General features: G+C 47.4%; 1 protein-coding gene across 1 annotated transcript in view; it reads right to left on the reverse strand.

Moving 5' to 3' along the window:
• The window catches only part of LOC135891435 (ficolin-2-like), a 31432-nt gene extending 8044 nt beyond the window's left edge, over positions 1–23388 (reverse strand). The window contains exon 1 of the mRNA XM_065418991.1: positions 23142–23388. Within this exon, the coding sequence (XP_065275063.1) occupies positions 23142–23388 (247 nt within the window). The remainder of the gene's footprint in view (positions 1–23141) is intronic.
• Between the last annotated feature and the right edge of the window lie 407 nt (positions 23389–23795).

Below are 23795 nucleotides of genomic sequence, written 5' to 3' on the forward strand. Positions count from 1 at the left end.
TGGGGAGATAGATTCAGTGTTTGTAATGGTTCAGCCATTCCCAGTCTTTATTTAATCCTGTGTTGATTGTGTCTAGTTTGCATATCAATTCCAGCTCAGCAGTCTCTCGTTGGAGTCTGTTTTTGAAGTTTTTCTGTTTTAAGATAGCCACCCGCAGGTCTGTCATTGAATGGCCAGACAGGTTAAAGTGTTCTCCCACTGGTTTTTGAGTATTATAATTCCTGATGTCAGATTTGTGTCCATTAATTCTTTTGCGTAGAGACTGTCCGGTTTGGCCAATGTACATGGCAGAGGGGCATTGCTGGCACATGATGGCATATATCACATTGGTAGATGTGCAGGTGAACGAGCCCCTGATGGTATGGCTGATGTGATTAGGCCCTATGATGATGTCACTTGAATAGATATGTGGACAGAGTTGGCATCGGGCTTTGTTACAAGGATAGGTTCCTGGGTCATTGTTTTTGTTCAGTGATGTGTGGTTGCTGGTGAGTATTTGCTTTAGGTTGGGGGGTTGTCTGTAAGCGAGGACAGGTCTGTCTCCCAAGATCTGTGAGAGTAAAGGATCATCTTTCAGGATAGGTTGTAGATCTCTGATGATGCGCTGGAGAGGTTTTAGTTGGGGGCTGAAGGTGACAGCTAGTGGTGTTCTGTTATTTTCTTTGTTGGCCCTGTCTTGTAGGAGGTGACTTCTGGGTACTCGTCTGGCTCTGTCAATCTGTTTTTTCACTTCAGCAGGTGGGTATTGTAGTTTTAAGAATGCTTGATAGAGATCTTGTAGGTGCTTGTCTCTATCTGAGGGATTGGAGCAAATGCGGTTATATCTTAGAGCTTGGCTGTAGACAATGGATCGTGTGGTGTGTCCTGGATGGAAGCTAGAGGCATGTAGGTAAGTGTAGCGGTCAGTAGGTTTCCGGTATAGGGTGGTATTTATGTGACCATCGCTTATTAGCACAGTAGTGTCCAGGAAATGGACCGCTTGTGTGGATTGATCTAGGCTGAGGTTGATGGTGGGATGGAAATTATTGAAATCACGGTGGAATTCCTCAAGGGCTTCTTTTCCATGGGTCCAGATGATGAAGATGTCATCAATGTAGCGCAAGTAGAGTAGGGGCGTTAGGGAACGAGAGCTAAGGAAGCGTTGTTCTAAGTCAGCCATAAAAATGTTGGCATATTGTGGGGCCATGCGGGTACCCATAGCAGTGCCGCTGACTTGAAGGTATATATTGTCCCCAAATGTGAAATAGTTGTGGGTGAGGACAAAGTCACAGAGTTCAGCCACCAGGTTAGCTGTGACATTATTTGTAGTCTAACTTTTTTTTCATAGACTACTTGAAAATTGCTAAGGGTTGAGGCAGACCACTTAATGATCTTTCCAAATATTGTTTGTACTGTTAGCCAACTATTGTAAAGTGCTTTGGATAAGAGCGCTTTATTAAAAAAAAGTAAAAAAACATTGTGGTGTAGGGTCCGGCCAGGAGTTAGGATGTGGGAGGGGGCTCGGGGCTGGGGCAGAGGGTTGAGGTGCAGAGCGCTTACCTGGGGCAGCTTCTGTTTGGTGCCAGGGGTGCAGGTGGGGATGGGGGTGTGTGCAGGAACTCCCGTTTGGTGCTCAGGGCAGGGGTGGGAATGGGAGGGGTGCAGGAGTCAGGGCAGGGGGCGTGGGGGGGGGGGCTGGGTGTGAGGGTGTTGGGGGTGCAGGAGTCAGGGCTGGGGTTGTGGGGGGGGTGCAGGAGTGAGGGCAGGAGGGTGGGCCGGGTGTGTGGGGGGCCACCCCAGCGCACTGTCCTGAGCGTCTCAGGGCAGGGGGCTGGGGTGTGTGTGTATGGGGGGGGCGGGGCGCGGGACTCGGGACTCAGGCAGTCCCAGTTGCGGCTGCTGGGTTACCTTACCTGGCTGGCTGGTGAATGCATCCCAGCCCCGCCGCTGCTCCTGTTCGCTGCCAAAGGGAGCTGTGGCGGTAGCAGCACATGAGAGATGAGACCCCTGGCCTGCCACTGCCTTCCCCTGGCTTTTTTCCAGAGGCCACCAGCAGCAGTGCACACCAGGGACTGCATCTGTGCTGCCCAGTGTCCAGAGGAGCAGGAGAGGTGCGGACAGACGCCCCACCAGGGGAACGCGCACGCCTCCCCTACAGCGCACCCCCAGCCAGCCCCTCACCTGGCTGCCTGCTGTGATGTGCAGTGCCAGCCTGCAGCAAGAGTCCCAGGAGCCTGGCTCACCGGCTGGGAGAGCGCACTGCACACTGCACCTCCAGCACGGCTCTTAAATGGCTCCCTCCCTGCTCTTCCCCACAGGTTCTGCCCTTGCAGGGGTCCCCCCCGCAGGGGGTGCTGGATGGTGCTGGGCTGTCCGGCCCTGGGGCCCCCTGTAGTTGGGGGGCCCTGTGTCAGGGCACTGGGTGTTTCATTGTAAATCCGCCTCTGTCTGTAGGTGAGCTCTCAACTCTGCCACCGTGTCGGCTGGCATGATAAAGCTGCTCCCCACTTAATCCAGCCTTCCTGAGCGGCTATTGCAGCTGGTTAGTCTGTTGCTTGTTTTCCAGGGTGACAGGTATTTCCCAGGGCCGCCTAGAGGATTCAGGGGGCCCGGGGCAAAGCAATTTCGGGGGCCCCTTCCACAAAAAAAAGTTGCAATACTATAGAATACTATATTCTCGTGGGGGCCCCTGCGGGGCCTGGGGCAAATTGTTCCACTTTGCCCCCCCTCCCCCCCAGGCGGCCCTGGGAAAAATAAACATTTAAAAACCTTCCGCATCTCGGCACAAACCCAGTTTTGAGAAAACTTCTTTTCAAGTCACCTTTACAAGGTATCACTGGTTCTCAGCATCAGCTAGTGCTAAAAGGCACTAAAGCTCCTTAAAAGGGTTGGACAAATATTTTCCATCAAAACTTTTTTTGGATCAAAAACTAGGGGTTTTTAAAAAGCAGAAAAAATCACGGACAATGTCTGCTTTCCTTCAAAATGTGTTGTGGTTTTTTTTAATTGAAAAGCTGAAATTAGTCTGCCAAAACCTGAACATGGTTTGGGGTTTCAGAAGTGTGTGGCCAAATATTTGCTGCTTGCTGTGTTTGATTGTTTAAAGAAACAATAAAAAAATTCTGCTTAAAAAAAATCCAAAACTGTTGAACCACCTCAGCTTGTGACCAAACGCCTGAGCCCATCCAGTCAGAGACTTCTCCAGGTTTCTGATACTCTCCTGGCTTCCTTGACTCATATCTGTCTCCATAACTTTGGGTTCATTTAGGTTAGAACATAAGAACATAAGAACAGCCACACTGGGTCAGACCAAAGGTTCATCCACCCCAGTATCCTGTCTACCGACAGTGGCCAATGCCAGGTGCCCCAGAGGGAGTGAACCTAACAGGTAATGATCAAGTGATCTCTCTCCTGCCATCCATCTCCACCCTCTGACAAACAGAGACTAGAGACACCATTCCTTACCCATCCTGGCTAATAGCCATTAATGGACTTAACCTCCATGAATTTATCTGTTTCCTAGAGACTGGCTCCATGGAGTCCCTCACAAACTGGAGACGGTTACTGTGGGTTTGTCTTTAGTATAGATTATGTACATACTCCACGAACTGAGCATTTGAGCTTGTTCCAGAATCTGGGATGAGCCTATGTTGTGAAAACTGATATGCTCAAAGTAGCACATGCATATGAATGGACACAGGGTGCTAAAATTAAATTAATCCAGGGGGTCTCAAACTGGGGGTTGGGACCCCTCAGGGGGGACACAAGGTTATTACTGGGGGTCGCGAGCTGTCAGCCTCCACCTCAAACCCCTGACCGTCCCGTCCCCCAGAACCTCTACCCCCTCCCTGTCCCCTAACTGTCCCCGGGACTCCCTGCCCCTTATTCAACTCCTGGCCCCCTTACCATGCCACTTACCCCCGCCTCCCCCCTCTCCCGGAGCCTCAGCGCACTGCGTCCAGGAGCGGCCCTGGACACCGCTGCAGCGGGACCTGAGCACCTGCTGCTCAGCCGCAGCTCGCAGCCCCGCCCCCTTACCACGTGGCTCTGAGCAGGAGGAGCTCAGGCCCCGCTGGAGCCACGCCGCTGCAGCGCTGTCCAGGGCCGCTCCTGGACGCTGCATGCTGAGGCTCTGGGAGAGGGGGGAGGCAGAGGGGAGCCTCCGACATTCTCGTGGGGGCCCCTGCGGGGCCCAGGGCCTGGGGCAAATTGCCCCACTTGTCCCCCCCCCGGGTGGCCCTGGTATTTCCTTTGCCATGTAGGAGCTTCTTGACTTCACAGCTGGGCTTAGAACAATCACTTTCCCATAGGGCCGGCTCCAGCATTTTTGCTGAAGAAAAACAACAACAACAAAAAAACCCCGATTGAGCTGCCGCCGAAGTGCCGCCGAAGAGGAAGAGGGACTGCAGGACCCGCCGCCGAATTGCCGCCGCAGACCCGGACGTGCTGCCCCGACAACGGACGGAGTGCCGCCCCTTTCTATTGGCCGCCCCAGGCACCTGCTTCCTTCGCTGGTGCCTGGAGCCGGCCCTGCTTTCCCACATCTGCCTTGTTTGCTGATGCTATGCAGTCAGGTCTTCCAATACCTGAGCGGGTTCCACTTTACTTTGTGGGTTTGCGCTTCAAGCCGTTCTAGGATGCTGCACCTCTGCAATGTGCCTAACTCCTCTGCAAAGGAACACAAACTGTCCTGAGAAATGGAGCTGTGATCAGAGGGCTGGGCAGCAACGGTCTGCTCTGCATTGCTGATTATTCTTTATAACTATATAGGGCATTGTATTGTAAGCAAGGGACAGCACATCTTTATGTTCAAACAACTAGTGTTGAAATGGGAATGACTTTATAAGATGGTTTCTGTTGCTCCGATAACATGGGTCCTGATCCAGCAGCCCTGTGCAATATTCATGTGAAGGAACTTCTCTGCTGATGAAGCAGGTGGGGGAGGATGCTGTGTTAGTTCCTCTCCCTCCAACAGATTTTGCACCATCTTTCCCAAATTTGTTGCCTCATATCCTCTTTATCAGCTGGCTTGGGATGAAACGTACTCATTCTATAAATCCTGTATACTCTGGTGTTACTCTCGACCGCACGCTCTCCCTTCAAACCCACATCGAGAAAACAAAAGCTAAGGTTAGCATAAGAAACAACATTCTCAGCAAGCTGGTTACATCAAAGTGGGGTGCGGACCCATCCACTGGCACTTTGCTGCTTCTCCACTGAATACGCCTGTGAAGTGTGGGGATAATACCCGCAGACCCTGTACTGCCACTATATTACAGGATGCCTTAATTCTACCCCTGTCAACCGCCACTACATCTTCACAGGTATTGTTCCTCCTGATATATGCTGGGAAGTTGTTAGTCGAGTGCACAAGGCAATGCACATTTCCAGGATGTCCACTATATGATCTAACACTGATGCCGAGTCAACTGAAGTAACAACAAAGTTTTCTTGCCACCAGTAAACCCCTCACATTGTCACCCACACAGAAAAAGGTTCAGTTACAGCAAACAGGAGTAGACAACAACCCTGTAGCCTGTGCGCTCCAGCTCCACCTGTCGAGCACCTGCCACACAGTGCAAATCAGCTCTGGATTACGTGGCGTTGCCTTAATAGACTCCGCACTGAAGTTGGCCGGACTAGAAACGCGATGATCAAGTTGGGGCTACTGATGTAGCCCCAATACCTACGACTGCAGCAGAAAGTCAATGACCGGGCGATCGCATGCACACGGATATGCAAGGAAGCTCTATGAGGACATGATGAGAAAAATCCCCTTCATGCCTAAAAGTAGAAGAGAATGACATGATCCCATGGTGAGAGTAAACAGCCTGCGGCATTCTCAGGAGGCTGTGTTGCTTTAGTCTATTCCCAGGGGAGGGAGGACAGGGAGAACTAATGTAAAGAAACATTGCAAAGAGCATGGGATTGTACTGCTGTGGGTGACGAGACACCAGTCCAAGGCCAGCCTTGGTGTTCCTGCTGGTTGGGCAAATAGACTCTGGACAAACCACAGAAGTGTTGTGTAGGAACTGCCACGCTGGAGCAGACCAGTGAGGATTCAGCAGTCAATCTACTGTAGTGTTCTGCCTCTGGTACTGGCCACTGCCAGATGCTTCAGAGGAAGGTTCAAGAAACTTTGTAGTGGATAATTATTCAATCTGCCTACAGGGGGAAGTTTGGGAAGAAACCCAGGACACTTAGTGTGTTTGCCCTGAGCCATGAGGGTTTCTATCCCTTTCATATTTTTATCCTGTCCGTGGTAACTTGCTCTCCTCATTATCCATGTAAGTGTCTAATCTTGATTGAATCCCACTAAACTTTTGTCCTCAATATCTTCTGGTGGTGAGTTTCACGGGTTCATTATGTAGCGTATAAAACTGTTCCTTTTTGTTCAGTTTTAAATGTGTTTGCTTTTCAATGTCCCCATTCTCTCATTATGAGAGAGTAAACAGCAGCATCTAATTTGCAGTATTTTCTCTGTACCATTTGTTATTTTGTATACTTTGTATGTGTTACCTCTGTCTCTCTTTTCTAAACTAATAACTTCTAATTTTTAAAAAATCTCTCTGCAGTGCCTCTAATCAGTGTGGCTGCCCATCTCTGACCCCTCCTGTTATCTTATTAGAGAGAGCACCTGGGTTTTTCAAATAAACCTAAGGACGTTATGCACCCAACTCCCCCATGAAATTAAATAGGAATTGGGTGCCTAACTCCCTTAAGTCCCTTTGAAATTCACATCCCGAGTGACCAGATTAGAACACAGTAATCAAGATAGGGGCAGTGCTTTTTATAATGGCATTAAAATATAGTAATTGTTTTCTAGCCTCTTTCGTTATAGGACAGAGATTTTCACTGAGCTTGCCCAGAGTGATCCCAGGTCTCTTTTCTTAGTTTAAAATTTGGTGTTGTTGTTACATTAGTTCAAATTATTCCTTCCAGTGTTTGTTATCCTGTACTTGCCTATATTGAATCTAACTGGCATCATGTTTCCCATTTGTCTGCCTTTGGTAGGTCCTTTTGAAGTTCCTCTGCCTTTGAAGGTCCTTTTGAATTATATCTCAGATTTTTAGCTCTAGATTGTTCTCTCCTTCTCCATATCATTAGTAATGCTAGAGCTGGTCAAAAATCGGAATTTCCATCCCACCAGAAATTTTGATACCTCAAAATTTCTTTTTGTCCCAAATAGAGATCCCGTGGAAAATTACAATTTTGTGGAAAAGGTATTTTCTGTCAAAAAAAGATTGACCAAGAACTCCATACCAGCACTATTAAATCCATTAAACATAAGTCCTAAATAGTGGGACACTGTTATCTTCTCTACGTATTGAAAACTGACCATTTATTCCTACTCTGCTTTCTGTCTCTTAGCCAGTTTCTGGTCTATGTCTGAACTTTACCTCTTGTCTTGTGACTACTTTTACTTTCTTTATTAGCTTCTTGTGAAGGTCTTTGTCAAAATGCTTTGCAAGTACAAATTGTCAGCTAGTTTTCATTTATCCACCGTTTTGCTGATGCTGTCAAATAGTTCTAGAAGTGAAGAGACACCACTTTCCTTTACAAAAGCTCAGTGGCTTTTTTCCCTCATCATACCATGTGAATTTATAACTGTGTTTTACTAAATTGACTTTACTGTGTTTTGGCTAATCTATCTAGTACAAAAGGAAGGCTCTTTAGCATGTAATTCCTAGGAGCACTCCTAGCATCTTTATTAAAGAACGGTACAAAATTTACTTTCCTCCCAGTATAACAGCTTCTTTTAATGAGATTGCATATCTTTGTTAGCAGGCCAGCCACTCCACACTTAAGTTCCTTCAGAACTGTTGGATGAAGTGCCAGTTGGTTCTGGCTTGTATTTCATCACATTATTTCAGCACATCCTTTTCTACCACCTCCGTGTCTGGCAGGACCTCCTCTTTATTCCTTGAAAAATAGGTAAGTCCAGAGCTGATATCTCGCCATCCTGCTCTGTGGTGCAGAGTGCTGCTGAGGAGCTAAAGCCCAGATCCACAAAGGTCTTTGGGCACCTAAGTCCCAGATGCCTAAATCCCAGTTCTAGGCACCACTGAGATCCCCTGAGCTATGGGATTTTCTGGTGTCAGGCTCCCTCAATAACCCCCATTGAAGCTGTTCCTCTGTGTTAAATAATTAGTCAGTGGAGCAGGGGGACTTCATCCTCGGTCTCCCACAGGTGTGCCCTAAGAACTGGCCTACGGAATAATTCTCTTTCTCATGTGCTCTCTCCTTCTAGCCCAGTGACTAAGTATTTAAACACAGTGGAACAGCTTCACAGGAGAGATGGAGGGAGCCCTCCCATTGGTCAGTGTTGAGAGCATTCCCCTGGGAGGGTGGGAGATTCCTGTTCAAATGCTTTCTCCCCACACGGTGGGGTGTGTATGGAATCGAACCCGAGTCTCCCACGTCCTGGGTGAGTTCTCTAGCCACTGGGCTAAAAGTGATAAGGGAACCACTTAGAACCCCTCTTCCCCCTGTGGTCAGAATCTCCCATCGGCTAGCTCAGACACTTATCCCCGTGAGGGGGGCAGGGCTTGGTACACACTCTTCTGGTTGGCATCTTCCATTAGCACACATCTCTCTGGCTGGTATCTCCTACTGGTGAGCTTATGTGCCTATCTCCCTGAGAGAGGTGGGGCTTATCACCTCTAGTTGACATGTCTCCTTGGTTCGCTTAGGTGATCCCTGCCTAGAGCGTTGACTTTTGTAGATCACTCTCTCCATTCACTGTATAGGGAGCCTATGTGCTTAACTCAAGCTTTGTGGATCGCCGTGTTGGTCCATTGATTTTCTTGGTGCCTAAAAGTTAGGTATTGCAATGCTGAGCATCATAACGATTTAGTCCCTTTGTGGATCCAAGCTTAAGTGACTACTCTGTAATATCCTTTCTTAACAGCTCCCTTCTTTCCCTGCTAGTTCAGTGCACCCAACAACTCTATTCTTTATTAATATTAAACATGCATTCTTTATTAATTCATCACACAACTAGGGGGATAACTGCCAAGGTAGCCCAGGAGGGGTGGGGGAGGAGGGAAGCGCCGGGTGGGGTGGGGAAGGAGGGAAGGACAAGGACACACTGCAGTTTAAAACTTTAAAACTTTAACTCTTATTGAAGGCCAGCCTTCTGATGCTTGGGCAATCATCTGGGGTGGAGTGGCTGGGTGGCCGGAGGCCCCCCCACCATGTTCTAGGGTGTCTGGGTGAGGAGGCTATGGAACTTGGGGAGGAGGGCTGTTGGTTACACAGGGGCTGTAGCGGCGGTCTCTGCTCCTGCTGCCTTTCCTGCAGCTCAACCATACGCTGGAGCATTTCAGTTTGATGCTCCAGCAGCCGGAGCATCGACTCTTGCCTTCAGTCAGCAAGCTGACGCCACCTATCCTCTTCAGCCCGCCACTTGCTCTCTTCAGCCCGCCACCTCTCCTCTTGTTCATATTGTGCTTTTTTGCACTCTGACATTGACTGCCTCCACGCATTCTGCTGTGCTCTGTCAGCGTGGGAGGACATCTGGAGCTCTGAGAACATATCATCCCGAGTCCGCTGTTTTCTCCTTCTAATCTTCACTAGCCTCTGCGAAGGAGAAACATTTGCAGCTGGTGGAGGAGAAGGGAGAGGTGGTTAAAAAAGACACATTTTAGAGAACAATGGGTACACTCTTTCACGTTAAATTTTGCTGTTCACATTACACAGCACATGTGCTTTCGTTACAAGATCGCATTTTTCCTCTTATATTGAGGGCCTGCCGGTTTGGTGTGAGAGATCACTCACGCAGTGCCAGGCAACAGAATCCGGCTTGCAGGCAGCCATGGTAAGCCACAGTCTTTTGGCTTTTTTAACCTTCTTAACATGTGGGAATGGTTTCAAACAGTAGCGCCCTCATTTCCCATACCAAGCACCCATTGGGTTGGCCATTTAAAATGGGTTTGCTATGTAAAAGGAGGGGCTGTGGTTTCCGGGTTAACATGCAGCACAAACCCAACTACCCCCCCACACCCAATTCTCTGGGATGATCACTTCACCCCTCCCCCCCACCGCGTGGCTAACAGCGGGGAACATTTCTGTTCAGCCAAGCAGGAACGGGCACCTCTGAATGTCCCCTTAATAAAATCACCCCATTTCAACCAGGTGACCGTGAATGATATCACTTTCCTGAGGATAACAAAGAGTGATAAGGAATGGATGTTGTCTGCATGCCAGCAAACACCGGGACCATACGCTGCCATGCTTTGTTATGCAATGATTCCAGACTACGTGCTACTGGCCTGGCGTGGTAAAGTGTCCTACCATGGCGGACGGGATAAGGCAGCCCTCCCCAGAAACCTTTTGCAAAGGCTTTGGGAGTACATGAAGGAGAGCTTTCTGGAGATGTCCCTGGAGGATTTCCGCTCCATCCCCATACACGTTAACAGACTTTTCCAGTAGCTGTACTGGCCGCGATTGCCAGGGCAAATTAATCATTAATCAATAAACACGCTTGCTTTTAAACCATGTGTAATATTTACAAAGGTACACTCACCAGAGGTCCCTTGTGTGCCCTCAGGGTCTGGGAGCACGCCTTGTGTGAGTTCGGGGGTTACTGGTTCCAGGTCCAGGGTGATACATATCCTGGCTGTTGGGGAAACTGGTTTCTCCGCTTCCTTGCTGTGAGCTATCTTCATTGTCTTCATCATCATCATCTTCTGCATACCCTGAACCCGCTTCCCTGTTGCGTGATTCTCCATTGATGGAGTCAAAGCACACGATTGGGGTAGTGGTGGCTGCACCCCCTAGAATGGCATGCAGCTCCGCGTAGAAGCGGCATGTTTGCGGCTCTGCCCCAGACCTTCCATTTGCCTCTCTGGCTTTGTGGTAGGCTTGCCTTAGCTCCTTAATTTTCACACGGCACTGCTGTGCGTCCCTGTTATGGCCTCTGTCCTTCATGGCCTTTGAGACTTTTTCTAATATTTTGCCATTTCGTTTACTGCTATGGAGTTCAGCTAGCACTGATTCGTCTCCCCATATGGCGAGCAGATCCCATACCTCCCGTTCGGTCCATGCTGGAGCTCTTTTGCGATCCTGGGACTCCATCATGGTTACCTGTGCTGATGAGCTCTGCATGGTCACCTGTGCTCTCCACGCTGGGCAAACAGGAAATGAAATTCAAAAGTTCACGGGACTTTTCCTGTCTACCTGGTCAGTGCATCTGAGTTGAGAGCGCTGTCCAGAGCAGTCACAATGAAGCACTGTGGGATAGCTCCCGGAGGCCAATAACGTCGAATTCCGTCCACGCTACCCCAAATCCGACCCGCAAAGGCCGATTTTAGCACTAATCCCCTCGTCGGAGGTGGAGTAAAGAAACTGGTTTAAAGGGCCCTTTAAGTCAAAAAAAAGGGCTTCGTCGTGTGGATGTGTCCAGGCTTAATTCGGTTTAACGCTGCTAAAGTTGACCTAAACTCGTAGTGTAGACCAGGCCTTAGATACGTCGACTTCAGCTATGCTATTCTCGTAGCTGAAGTTGCGTATCTTAGATCAATCCCCACCCCCCACAGTGTAGACCTAGCCTTAGACGCATTAAACACCAGTCCTAAATAGTGGGACACTGTTATCTTCTCTGCATATTGAAAACTGACCATTTATTCTTACTCTGTTTTCTGTCTCTTAGCCAGTTTCTGATCTATGTCTGAACTTTACCTCTTGTCTTGTGACTACTTTACTTTCTTTATTAGCTTCTTGTGAAGGTCTTTGTCAAACTGCTTTGCAAGTACAAATTGTGAGCTGGTTTTCATTTATTCACAGTTTTGCTGATGCGGTCAAATAGTTCTCAGAGTGAAGAGACACCACTTTCCTTTATGAAAACTCAGTGGGTTTTTTTCCTCACCATATCATGGTTATTGTGAATTAATAACTGTTTTACTAAATTTACTTTACTGCGTTTTGACTAATTTACCTAGTACAAAAGTACGTCTCTCTAGCATGTAATTCCTAGGCGCACTCCTAGCATCTGTATTAAAAAACGGTGCAAAATTTACTTCCCTCCCAGTATAACAGCTTCTTTTAATGAGATTGCATATCTTTGTTAGCAGCCCAGCCACTCCACACTTAAGTTCCTTCAGAACTGTTGGATGAAGTGCCAGTTGGTTCTGGCTTGTGTTTCAGTACGTCCTCTTCTACCACCTCAGTGTCTGGCAGGACCTCCTCTTTATTACTTGAAAAATAATAAGACCAGAGCTGGGATCTCGCCATCCTGGTCTGTGGTGCAGAGTGTGGCCGAGGAGCTAAAGCCCAGATCCACAAAGGTCCTTGGGCGCCTAAGTCCCAGATGCCTAAATCCCAGTTCTAGGCACCACTGAGATCCCCTGAGCTATGGGATTTTTCTGGTGTCAGGCTCCCTCAATAACCCCTGTCGCAGCTGTTCCTCTGTGCATAAATAATTAATCAGTGGATCAGGGGGACTTGATCCTGGATCTCCCACAGGTGTGCCCTAAGCACTGGCCTACGGAATCATTCTCTTTCTCATGTGCTCTCTCCTTCTAGCCCAGTGACTAAGTATTTAAACACAGTGGAACAGCTTCACAGGAGAGATGGAGGGAGCCCTCCCATTGGTCAGTGTTCAGAGCATTAGGGTGACCAGACAGTAGGAAAAATCGGGACAGAGTGTGGGAGGTAATAGGTACCCAGATAAGAAAAAGCCCTGAATATCGGGACTGTCCCTATAAAATCGGGACATCTGGTCACCAAGCAGAGCATTCTCCTGGGAGCGTGGGAGATTCCTGTTCAAATGCTTTCTCCCCACAAGGTGGGGTGTGTATGGAATTGAACCCGAGTCTCCCACGTCCTGGGTGAGTTCTCTAGCCACTGGGCTAAAAGTGATAAGGGAACCACTTAGAACCCCTCTTCCCCCTGTGGTCAGAATCTCCCATCGGCTAGCTCAGACACTTATCCCCGTGAGAGGGGCAGGGCTTGGTACACACTCTTCTGGTTGGCATCTTCCATTAGCACACATCTCTCTGGCTGGTATCTCCTACTGGTGAGCTTATGTGCTTATCACCTCTGGTTGACATGTCTCCTTGGTTCGCTTAGGTGATCCCTGCCTAGAGCGTTGACTTTTGTAGATCACTCTCTCCATTCACTGTATAGGGAGCCTATGTGCTTAACTCAAGTTTTGTGGATCACCGTGTTGGTCCAGTGATTTTCTTGGTGCCTAAAAGTTAGGTATTGCAATGATGAGCATCATAACGATTTAGTCCCTTTGTGGATCCAAGCTTAAGTGACTACTCTGTAATATCCTTTCTTAACAGCTCCCTTCTTTCCCTGCTAGTTCAGTGCACCCAACAACTCTATTTAAGGCTTCCGGCTTCCGTTATTGTTACAGACTTTTTTGGTGTTTTTTTAAAAATTCCTTTGGTTATTTACTTTTTGCATTTCCCCCTTTGCCTTCTTAATTTCCATCTTACATTTCACCTGCCAGAGTTTATGCACCTTTTTCAAACTTGCCAAACATTACACATAGGGTGACATACGTGCAGCCCCATGCACCCTTTCGTGCAGTCAGCCAGGCTGCAGGAGCAGAGCAGGTTTTTTCCTGTAATTTCTCCTCCAGGATATCAGGATGGGGATTTTTCTTTCTTTTTTCTTGCTGACTTCTATGGTAAAACATCCTTAAGTAGCCCCCATGTTGAGTAAAGATTTTAGTTTCTTCACATTTGACTTTCGTATCCTTTTAAATTAGTTTCCTTCTTTTATTTTTATATCCCACTTTCTAAAGACTAATGTCACACTGCTGGTTTTGGTATGAGCTGTCCTATGAAGACTTTAACTGGAATTATATACTGCTGACTGTTAGTAAAAGGCTAAACAATAGTTATTACTTCAACCAACTCCGGTATATTACTTAAGATGAGAGGCTACTTAACTGTGTTACCTAAGGCTAGATATTCTAAGAAATCATGATATGGTCAAGAAATTGCTCCTTTTTTTTTATATCCCAGTGTGACATTTCATGAGTTGATTATGTGATTCTGTCAAGTCCCATATTACTGCTGTTTTACACAATGGGTATTACAGAACCCAATGTCTTACTAGATTTGGTGATTTTTCTTTTTGATTTCCCTTTATACACCTCTACCCCGATATAACATGACCTGATATAACACGAATTTGGATATAACGCGGTAAAGCAGTGCTCCCGGGGGGGCGGGGCTGCGCACTCTGGTGGATCAAAGCAAGTTCGATATAATGCGGTTTCACCTATAACGCGGTAAGATTTTTTGGCTCCCGAGGATAGCGTTATATCGAGGTAGAGGTGTACTTTGAACTTATTGTACTATCCTGAGTATAGTAGTAAAACTTTACTAGCATTTTTATTTTTCTGAGTTGGGCTGTATAGACATACAGATTCTACATTATAGTCCTGTCCACTCAGAATGTTAACTCATTAAATTCTCTAAATTCTGTAGAATACTTTAAGGTGAAGCTCTACTCTCTAATCTTTCCATCCAGATATCACAATATCTCATTTTTTAAATTTCCTATCATGCTTCAGAAATAGCTGTTTTTATAGGTTAAAGTCCTCTTACATAGCTAGGCATTCTAGTTCACCTCTTTTGCCTTTCAGCTTTGCACACTGGGTAAAAAAACATTTGATGATATTTATTTACGTTCGCACCCAGTGTGCTAAATACTTCACAAATGTAGAACAGAAAAGCTGGGAGACAGCCAGAGAAGCTCTGGTAGCATGGCCCTGGGAGGAAGACGGAAGAGCTTTTTGGGCAGAGTGCTGCTTGGAATTGTAAACAAGGAAACTGCCTCCTGTTTGTTTCTCCTGTATTCAGGGAGACAGGACTTAGTGAACAGTCTTTGTAAATAAACTGGACTGCACCTAAGAAATACCTATCAACTTTTCCTCCTAACAGAAACAATCCATAAGGCCTGAACATTGGTTAGCTCCTTGGGCCAAAAGGAGCAACATGTCTTAACCATGAGACCAAGCTTCCTCTTCTTGCAGTCCTCTGACTAATTCACTACACACCTTCCAACCTGACCAGCCCAGTACCTGCCATAGGTACACATCTTCCAATTTCTGCAAGAAATGGGGCAGGGGTCCTAAAGACAACAGCTGTGTTCACTACACAACCTTGATTTGTAGAACTTGAACCTGGGTCTGCAACATTACAGGTGAGAGCTCTAATCACCTGGCTTTTGTCTGTTCTGGGGCAAATCACAGAATCATAGAATATCAGGGTTGGAAGGGACCTCAGGAGGTCACCTAGTCCAACCCCCTGCTCAAAGCAGGACCAATCACCAACTAAATCATCCCAGCCAGGGCTTTGTCAAGCCTGACCCTAAAAACTTCTAAGGATGGAGATTCCACCACCTCCCTAGGTAACCCATTCCAGTGCTTCACCACCCTCCTAGTGAAAAAGTTTTTCCTAATATCCAACCTAAACCTCCCCCATTGCAACTTGAGACCATTATTCCTTTTTCTGTTATCTGCTAGCAATGATAACAGCCTAGATCCATCCTCTTTGGAACCCCCTTTCAGGTAGTTGAAAGCAGCTATCAAATCCCCCGTCATTCTTCTCTTCTACAGACTAAATAATCCCAGTTCCCTCAGCCTCTCCTCATAAGTCATGTGCTCCAGACCCCTCATCATTTTTGTTGCCCTCCACTGGACTCTTTCCAATTTTTCCACATCCTTCTTGTAGTGTGGAACCCAAAACTGGACACAGTACTCCAGATGAGGCCTCACCAAAGCTGAATAGACGGGAATGATCACGTCCCTCGATCTGCTGGCAATGCCCCTACTTATACAGCCCAAAATGCCGTTAGCCTTCTTGGCAACAAGGGCACACTGTCCACTCATATCCAGCTTCTCGGCCACTGTGACCCCTAGGTCCTTTTCTGCAGAACTGCTGCCTAGCCACTCGGTCCCTAGTCTGTAGCAGTGCATGGGATTCTTCCATCCTAAGTGCAGGACTCTGCACTTGTCCTTGTTGAACCTCATCAGATTTCTTTTGGCCCAATCCTCTAATTTGTCTAGGTCCCTCTGTATCCTATCCCTACCCTCCAGCGTATCTACCAGTCCTCCCAGTTTAGTGTCATTGGCAAACTTGCTGAGGGTGCAGTCCACGCCATCCTCCAGATCATTAATGAAGATATTGAACAAAACTGGCCCCATAATCAAGGGCACTCCGCTTGATGCCGGCTGCCAACTAGACATGGAGCCATTGATCACTACCCGTTGAGCCCGACGATCTAGCCAGCTTTCTATCCACCTTATAGTCCATTCATCCACCCCATACTTCTTTAACTTGCTGGCAAGAATTCTGTGGGAGACCATATCAAAAGCTTTGCTAAAGTCAAGGAATAACACATCCACTGCTTTCCCCTCATCCACAGAGCCAGTTATCTCACCGTAGAAGGCAATTAGGTTAGTCAGGTATGACTTACCCTTGGTGAATCCATGCTGACTGTTCCTGATTGCTTTCCTCTCCTTAAAGTGCTTCAAAATTGATTCTTTGAGGACCTGCTCCATGATTTTTCCAGGGATTGAGGTGAGGCTGACTAGCCTGTAGTTCCCCAGATCCTCCTCCTTCCCTTTTTTAAAGATGGGCACTACATTAACCTTTTTCCAGTCATCCGGGACCTCCCCCCATCGCCATGAGTTTTCAAAGGTAATGGCCAATGGCTCTGCAATCACATCCGCCAACTCCTTTAGCACCCTCGGATGCATCGCATCCGGCCCCATGGACTTGTGCTCATCCAGCTTTTCTAAATAGTCCTGAACCACTTCTTTCTCCACAGAGGGCTGGTCACCTCCTCCCCATGCTGTGCTGCCCAGTCCAGCAGTCTGGGAGCTGACCTTGTTCGTGAAGACAGAGGCAAAAAAAGCATTGAGTACATTAGCTTTTTCCACATCCTCTGTCACTAGGTTGCCTCCCTCATTCAGTAAGGGGCCCACACGTTCCTTGACTTTCTTCATGTTGCTAACATACCTGAAGAAACCCTTCTTGTTACTCTTAACATCCCTTGCTAACTGCAACTCCAAGTGTGATTTGGCCTTCCTGATTTCACTTCTGCATGCCTGAGCAATATTTTTATACTCCTCCCTGGTCATTTGTCCAAGCTTCTTTTAAGCTTCTTTTTTTATTTAAGATCAGCCAAGGATTTCACTGTTAAGCCAAGCTGGTCGCCTGCCATATTTCCTGATGTGTAGAAAGAATAGTATGGTTTGTTCCTGCAACCTCAATAAGGATTCTTTAAAATACAGCCAGCTCTCCTGGACTCATTTTCCCCTCATGTTATTCTCCCAGGGGATCCTGCCCATCAGTTCCCTGAGGGAGTCAAAGTCTGCTTTTCTGAAGTCCAAGGTCCGTATTCTGCTGCTCTCCTTTCTTCTTTTTGTCAGGATCCTGAACTCGACCATCTCATGGTCACTGCCTCCCAGGTTCCCATCCACTTTTGCTTCCCCTACTAATTCTTCCTGGTTTGTAAGCAGCAAGTCAAGAAGAGCTCTGCCCCTAGTTGGTTCCTCCAGCACTTGCACCAGGAAATTGTCCCCTACACTTTCCAAAAACTTCCTGGATTGTCTGTGCACCGTTGTATTGCTCTCCCAGCAGACATTGGGGTGATTGAAGTCCCCCATGAGAACCAGGGCCTGCGATCTAGTAACTTCTGTTAGTTGCCTGAAGAAAGCCTCATCCCCCTGGTCTGGTGGTCTATAGCAGACTCCCACCACGACATCCCCGTTGTTGCTCACACTTCTAAACTTAATCCAGAGACTCTCAGGTTTTTCTGCAGTTTCATACTGGAGTTCTGTGCAGTCATATTGCTCTTCTACATACAATGCAACTCCCCCACCTTTTCTGTCCTGCCTGTCCTTCCTGAACAGTTTATATCCATCCATGACAGTACTCCAGTCATGTGAGATATCCCACCAAGTCTCTGTTATTCCAGTCATATCATAGTTCCGTGACTGTGCCAGGACTTCCAGTTCTCCCTGCTTGTTTCCCAGGCATCTTGCATTTGTGTATAGGCACTTAAGATAACTCGCTAATCGTCCTGCTTTCTCAGTATGAAGCAGGAGTCCTCCCCTCTTGCGCTCTCCTGCTCATGCTTCCTCCTGGTATCCCACTTCCCCACTTACCTCAGGGCTTTGGTCTCCTTCCTCTGGTGAACTTAGTTTAAAGCCCTCCTCACTAGGTTAGCCAGCCTGCTTGTGAAGATGCTCTTCCTTCTCTTCATTAGGTGGAGCCCGTCTCTGCCTAGTAACTGGGCCGTCCTTACCCACAGGCAAAGTACGCAGCTGCATAGGGCACCAGGAAATTTGGGGCACCAAATTTCCTGCTGCCCTTCACAGCTGTGTTCTACTCCAGCTTCTGCTCTGCCTCTTCCGCAGGCCCCCCGCCAGGGCTGGTGCAAGGATATTTTGCGCCCTAGGCGAAACTTCCACCTCGCGCTCCCCCCCCCCAATAAATCACATCCATTATACACCATACAAGGTCACAGAGTAACATGTTATAATTTAGAATTTATGTTTCCGCGCTTTAAGTTTAGCAAATTTAGAAACAAGTTCCTCCAAGTCAATGCTGTGAGCAATGTCATGTTCTATTGACAAGATAGATAGCCCAACAAGTCTTTGTTGCAACATTGATGTTTGCATGTATGTTTTTATCAACCTGAGCTTCGAGAAGCTTCGCTCACCACTGGCCACAGAAACTGGGAGAGTCAAGAGGATGCGAAGAGCAATAACTGTGTTAGGGACACTATCTGTCAGCTTATTTTCCCATATGAAGTTCAATACAACTTGCGGTGATGAACTCCTTTGGACTCGTCTTGCAATAGCTTGCAATTCACTGCACAAGTCAAAGGCATCAATATCTTTGGATTCACCATGTTGCAAAGCTTTCTCCAGATTCAAGCAATGTTCCATAATTTGCTTTGGTGTTTTATTTTGCAAACTGTAAACATCATATATGAAGCCAAATACTGAACTAATTTCCTGCATCAATGTGAATCTTTCTTCAACCGAATGTACTGCTGTATCAATGACTGCAGAGTAAAAGTTCACTTTGAATTTTTCTTTTGGATTATAAATAGGTTCGTCATCTGCTTCATATGTGAACTGTTTCCTCTTCTTTCTAATACGGATTGGATCTGGTTCAAAAAGTGCCGGTACATCCAACTCCTCCGCAAGTTCACCTGCATCTACCAATGTTTTCTCAAAGGCTGCGTCACTTCTGCGGCCCACAAGAAACTTCTTGGTTTCTCCAAGTTGATTAATGGCATCACATATGTCGAATTCTTTTGCCTGAAGTTGTTTGCTAGTCATGTTGATCTCAAACAATATGTCATACCACAAAACAAGAGAAACAAGAAACTTGAAACTAGAAATGGCTTTTGTAAGAGCCTTTGCATCAACTCGTGATGTATTGCCAGATGATCCTGTTAGAGTAGTGTCTTCATAGATGTCTACCAGAGCATCATAGATGTCACCAAGCTGATAGCGAAGAGGTTTCAAGGCATCGATTCGACTTTCCCATCTTGTTTCACTCAATGGTTTAACTGTGAGATTAGATGCGTGGCGTGTTAGAACTTCCCAGCGATGTGTAGAAGCTGAGAAATACACATACACACGTTGAACTAAATCAAAGAAGGCGGTTGCCTCCAAGCAACACTTTGCAGCATCATTAACAACCAAATTCAATGAATGTGCACTGCAAGGAACAAAAAAGGCTCATGGATTAATAGCCAAAATTCTTCGCTGGACACTATTTTCTTTCCCTTTCATATTGCTCCCATTGTCATAATCTTGACCACGCAAGTTTTCTATAGGCAGTGACATCTCTTCTAACTGGTGAAGAATAGTTTCTGTCATACCAGCTCCAGTTGTCTCCGTAAGCGACACAAATCCCAAGAAGTGTTCCTTTATGCATACTGATTCAGTCTCATTCTCGGTCTCTGAAGTAGGCCTATCCACAAACCGAATGATCATGGTCGTTTGTTCAACGTGGCCTGCATCTGGTGTACAATCTAGAATGATTGAAAAGTATTTTGCAGCACGAGCAGATGCTAGGATTTTTTGTTTGATGGCATTGGATAGAAGCTGAATAAGCTCATTCTGTATGTCTTTCCCTAGGTAATGTACGTGCATCTCCTGGTCCTTTAATCCCGCGAAGATGCTCATCCATAAGCGGGTCAAACAAAGCTAGATATTCGACAAATTTGAGGAAGTTCCCATTACCAGAAGTGTGCAGTTTTTCATGTGTTCCCCGAAAGGCCAGGTTTTGCACACCAAGAACTCTGACCAAAGCAATCAGATGTTTTAGTATTTGCTGCCAATACTTTTCTTCTTGCTTAATCAAGCGCAAATGTTCTTCATCGATTGTTCTCTTGTATTTCAATCGCAGTTCAAGTTCCTTCCATGTTTGAACATTCGTCAAATGTTCACTGCTTTTCTCGTGCCTTGAAAGAATTGCAGATATGTTTTTCCAATCCCTTGAGCCTTTTTCAGAAAGAGATGATATGCCAATAGTACTACTGCCAAACAACTTGCAGCAGAAGCAAAAGACAGAATCACTTGATGTGGAATACTGCAGCCACTGACGGTGCATTTCTTCTCCATTAACAAGTCTACGTTTGTAATGAATTGTCGAGAATTTTCTTTGCTTACTACCTTTGGGAAAATCGAACTGCTGAACTTGTTCCAGTTCATGTTCCACCAGAATTTGTCAGACTTGATCATCGCATTTGGCCCAAGTAGCAGGATCACTAAAGCTCAAATTCAAACAAGTGACATTTTCGCTTTCACGGTCTTCCAAGTTTTGATCCTCGCGTGTCTCATTTGATTTGTCTTCAATATTCAGATTATTTTCTTCAAACTCTTCTTCAAGTTGTAAAACTCCCATCCCCACCTCCATCTGTGCTTGATCCTTTGGCATTGAACTACCTTCATCTCTGGCCAGTGGATGGAGATATTTCAGAAACGAACCTTCTTGCTTTCTTTCTTCTTTTTGCTTATCAGCCTTCCGCTTAGGAAATTGTGCCCCAGACCTTTTTTTTTCATCTGCCATAGGCTGCATCAACTGAAAATGAAAAAAAATGAAATTTTATTCCTATCAGTTCTTTTTCTTGTTCACTATTAAAAGTAAAGGATAGAGAATACGTCACTTACTATAATTCACTATTTGAATTTCATCAACTGTTTGACGTAAATATTGATTGAGAGATCAAGGTGACTTTCCCTTAAAATTAAGCAATGTTGATTGTAATCAGAAATACACCCTTTTTAGTCACGTATACTTCCTTCCTTCATATCAAAATCTGACTGGGAGTGCTGCGGAACCCATTCTGTCCAACCAGTCATGCACCTCCAAATGATTAAAAACATCAAATGGTACAAACTCAATTTGAATGAAAAGTTCCATTTTCTAACTAAATAGGTTACACACTCTCAAATGGTTGCCAAGTGCTCTCTGTGGTGGTATGCTCATCTGCTCTAAATGCCTACTAACTTCCCTGTGAGAATAATCTTTGACTTTGATCCAATGAAAGCAGGATAACCCCCCCCCCCCAAGAAGACCTAAGGGCTGGTCTATACTTAGCCGCTAGTTCGGCGGCTGGGGATCGAACTTCCGGGTTCGATTTATCGCGTCTGGTCTGGACGCGATAAATCGAACCAGGAAGCGCTCGCCGTCGACTGCGGTACTCCATCTCAACGAGAGGAGTACCGCGGAGTCGACGAGGGAGCCTGCCTGCCCCGTGTGGACCGCGTCTGAACCGCGGTAAGTTCGAAGTAAGGTATGTCGACTTCAGCTACGTTATTCACGTAGCTGAAGATGCGTACCTTACTTCGACTTGGGGGGTTAGTGTAGACCAGGCCTAAGACATGATGGCTGGATGACATAAACAGACACCGGTACCTCACAGGCACTACCTCATAACATGCCAATTTTGCTCAGGACAGAACATCATAGAGGAATATTATGCATTCAGTGGTCTCTACACTGGCCAAGCAACAGCATGACAACTAACTTAACCAGTCCATCCAACTTTTTTGACTGCTTCTTGGGCACTGGTGAGGGGTAGCGGTGCCAGACTGAGCCCGGTGACAGGGGTGCACTACAAGTCTACAAACCGAGGCAAGGTGCTGGGCCTAGAGTCCTGCTGAGACTGCTGTCCTGCGCCAAGTGGAGCGCAGCCTCCATGAGGAGAGAACTCAAACAAATATCATGCTCCTTCTGCGTGATTCCCCCAAGCACTTCTTCTGGCAGCTGCTAGGGGGGGTCACTCACAGGCTTAGGCCTGCCTGTTGCAGGCATAACACAGCAGCAGGGCTTAAAACTCAGACAGGGCCACCCAGAGGATTCAGGGGGCCTGGGGCAAAGCAATTTCGGGGGCCCCTTCCATAAAAAAAAGTTGCAATACTCTAGTAACATGTATTTGGAAATGTAAAAAATAACTAGTGAAATACATTAAAAAATTAATTTGTAATAATTTGAAAATACACTAAATACATTATTTAAAAACATTAAAAGCTGTAATGGTATGTATACATTTGCAATTACATAATGGGCTGTCGCTGGGTGATGGTGATGGTTGGTACCAATGGGCTGTCGCTGCCTGGGGGTGGTGCTGCTGTTGCCCAGGGCTGGGTGGGGAGCTGGGCTCTAGGTTCGGGAGTGCCCGGCTCACAGGGGCTGGGCTCAGGGATGTGGGGAGATGGGGTCAGGGGGGTGTCCGGCTCAGAGGGGCTGGGCTCGGAGCTGGGGGTCAGGGCTGTGGGGAGGATGGGGCCGGGGGGTTTCCGGCTCAGAGGGACTGGGCTCGGAGCTGGGGGTCAGGGCTGTGTGGGGGATGGGGTTGGGGGTGTGCCCGGCCCCTTACCATGCCGCTTACCCCCTCTCCCAGGAGCCTCTGACATACTCATGGGGGCCCCTGCGGGGCCTGGGGAAAATTGTCCTACTTGTCCCCTCCTCTGGGCAGCCCTGAACTCAGATACCGGGCATGACAGAGGCTGGAGCAGGGAGAGGGGGGCACTGGGGCAGCTCAGCTCTGCAGGCTGCCCCTCTCCAGCCACCCACGCACAAGGGGAGCAGGAGCAGGGACCAGCCAAGGACCAAGGGGGCAGGAGCAGAGGCGCCTGAGGCCGAGCTGTGTGGGGAAGCGCTTACCTTGCCCAACGCAGGGGCGTCGGGGTCCTCTTTCTTCCTCCGCTCCACCAGACTGCCGCCTGAGGCTCTTTTCTTCTCCGTGCCCCCCGCTGGGACTGACCGTGGAGGCTGAGCCAGGAGGCAGCCAGCCGCCCCTTTCCTCCAGAAGCCCTGCTGAGTCGTGCCCGTCGCCATCACCGGGCTTGTGCCACGTGCCGTACGCAGAGCTGCGGAGTTCTGCCCAGACGCCGGCGCCCCCGCCGGCCATGAGAAGAATGGCATGGGATGGAGCGGCTGCTGCGCTGGGAGGGAGAGGGAGTCTGAGCTGCCGGCAGGCAGCCCAGGGGTTCCCCTGGGTCCGCGCGCCGCCGACAGCCCAGGAGTTCCCCTGTGTCTGCACGCCACCGGCAGCCCAGGGGTTTTAATGAATTTTGACTCCTAAATTAGCAGATTTACTTGTAAATGCTCAGAAAATTCATTCTGCACTTTTTTTTTTTGTTGTTTTTTGTTTTTTTTTTTTGAGTAATTGCTGAATGTTTGCAGAGGATATGCTGTATTTTTCATACATGACAAAAAGGTTGATTCCCTTCTCCAAGAGCAAAATGGAACTCAACTTTAACTATTGTCATGACTGATGCCTTCCTAATATTTTCAGATTTCACCTATGGTAAACAT

Source organism: Emys orbicularis, chromosome 18 (assembly GCF_028017835.1).
Source record: "Emys orbicularis isolate rEmyOrb1 chromosome 18, rEmyOrb1.hap1, whole genome shotgun sequence".
NCBI lineage: Eukaryota > Metazoa > Chordata > Testudines > Emydidae > Emys > Emys orbicularis.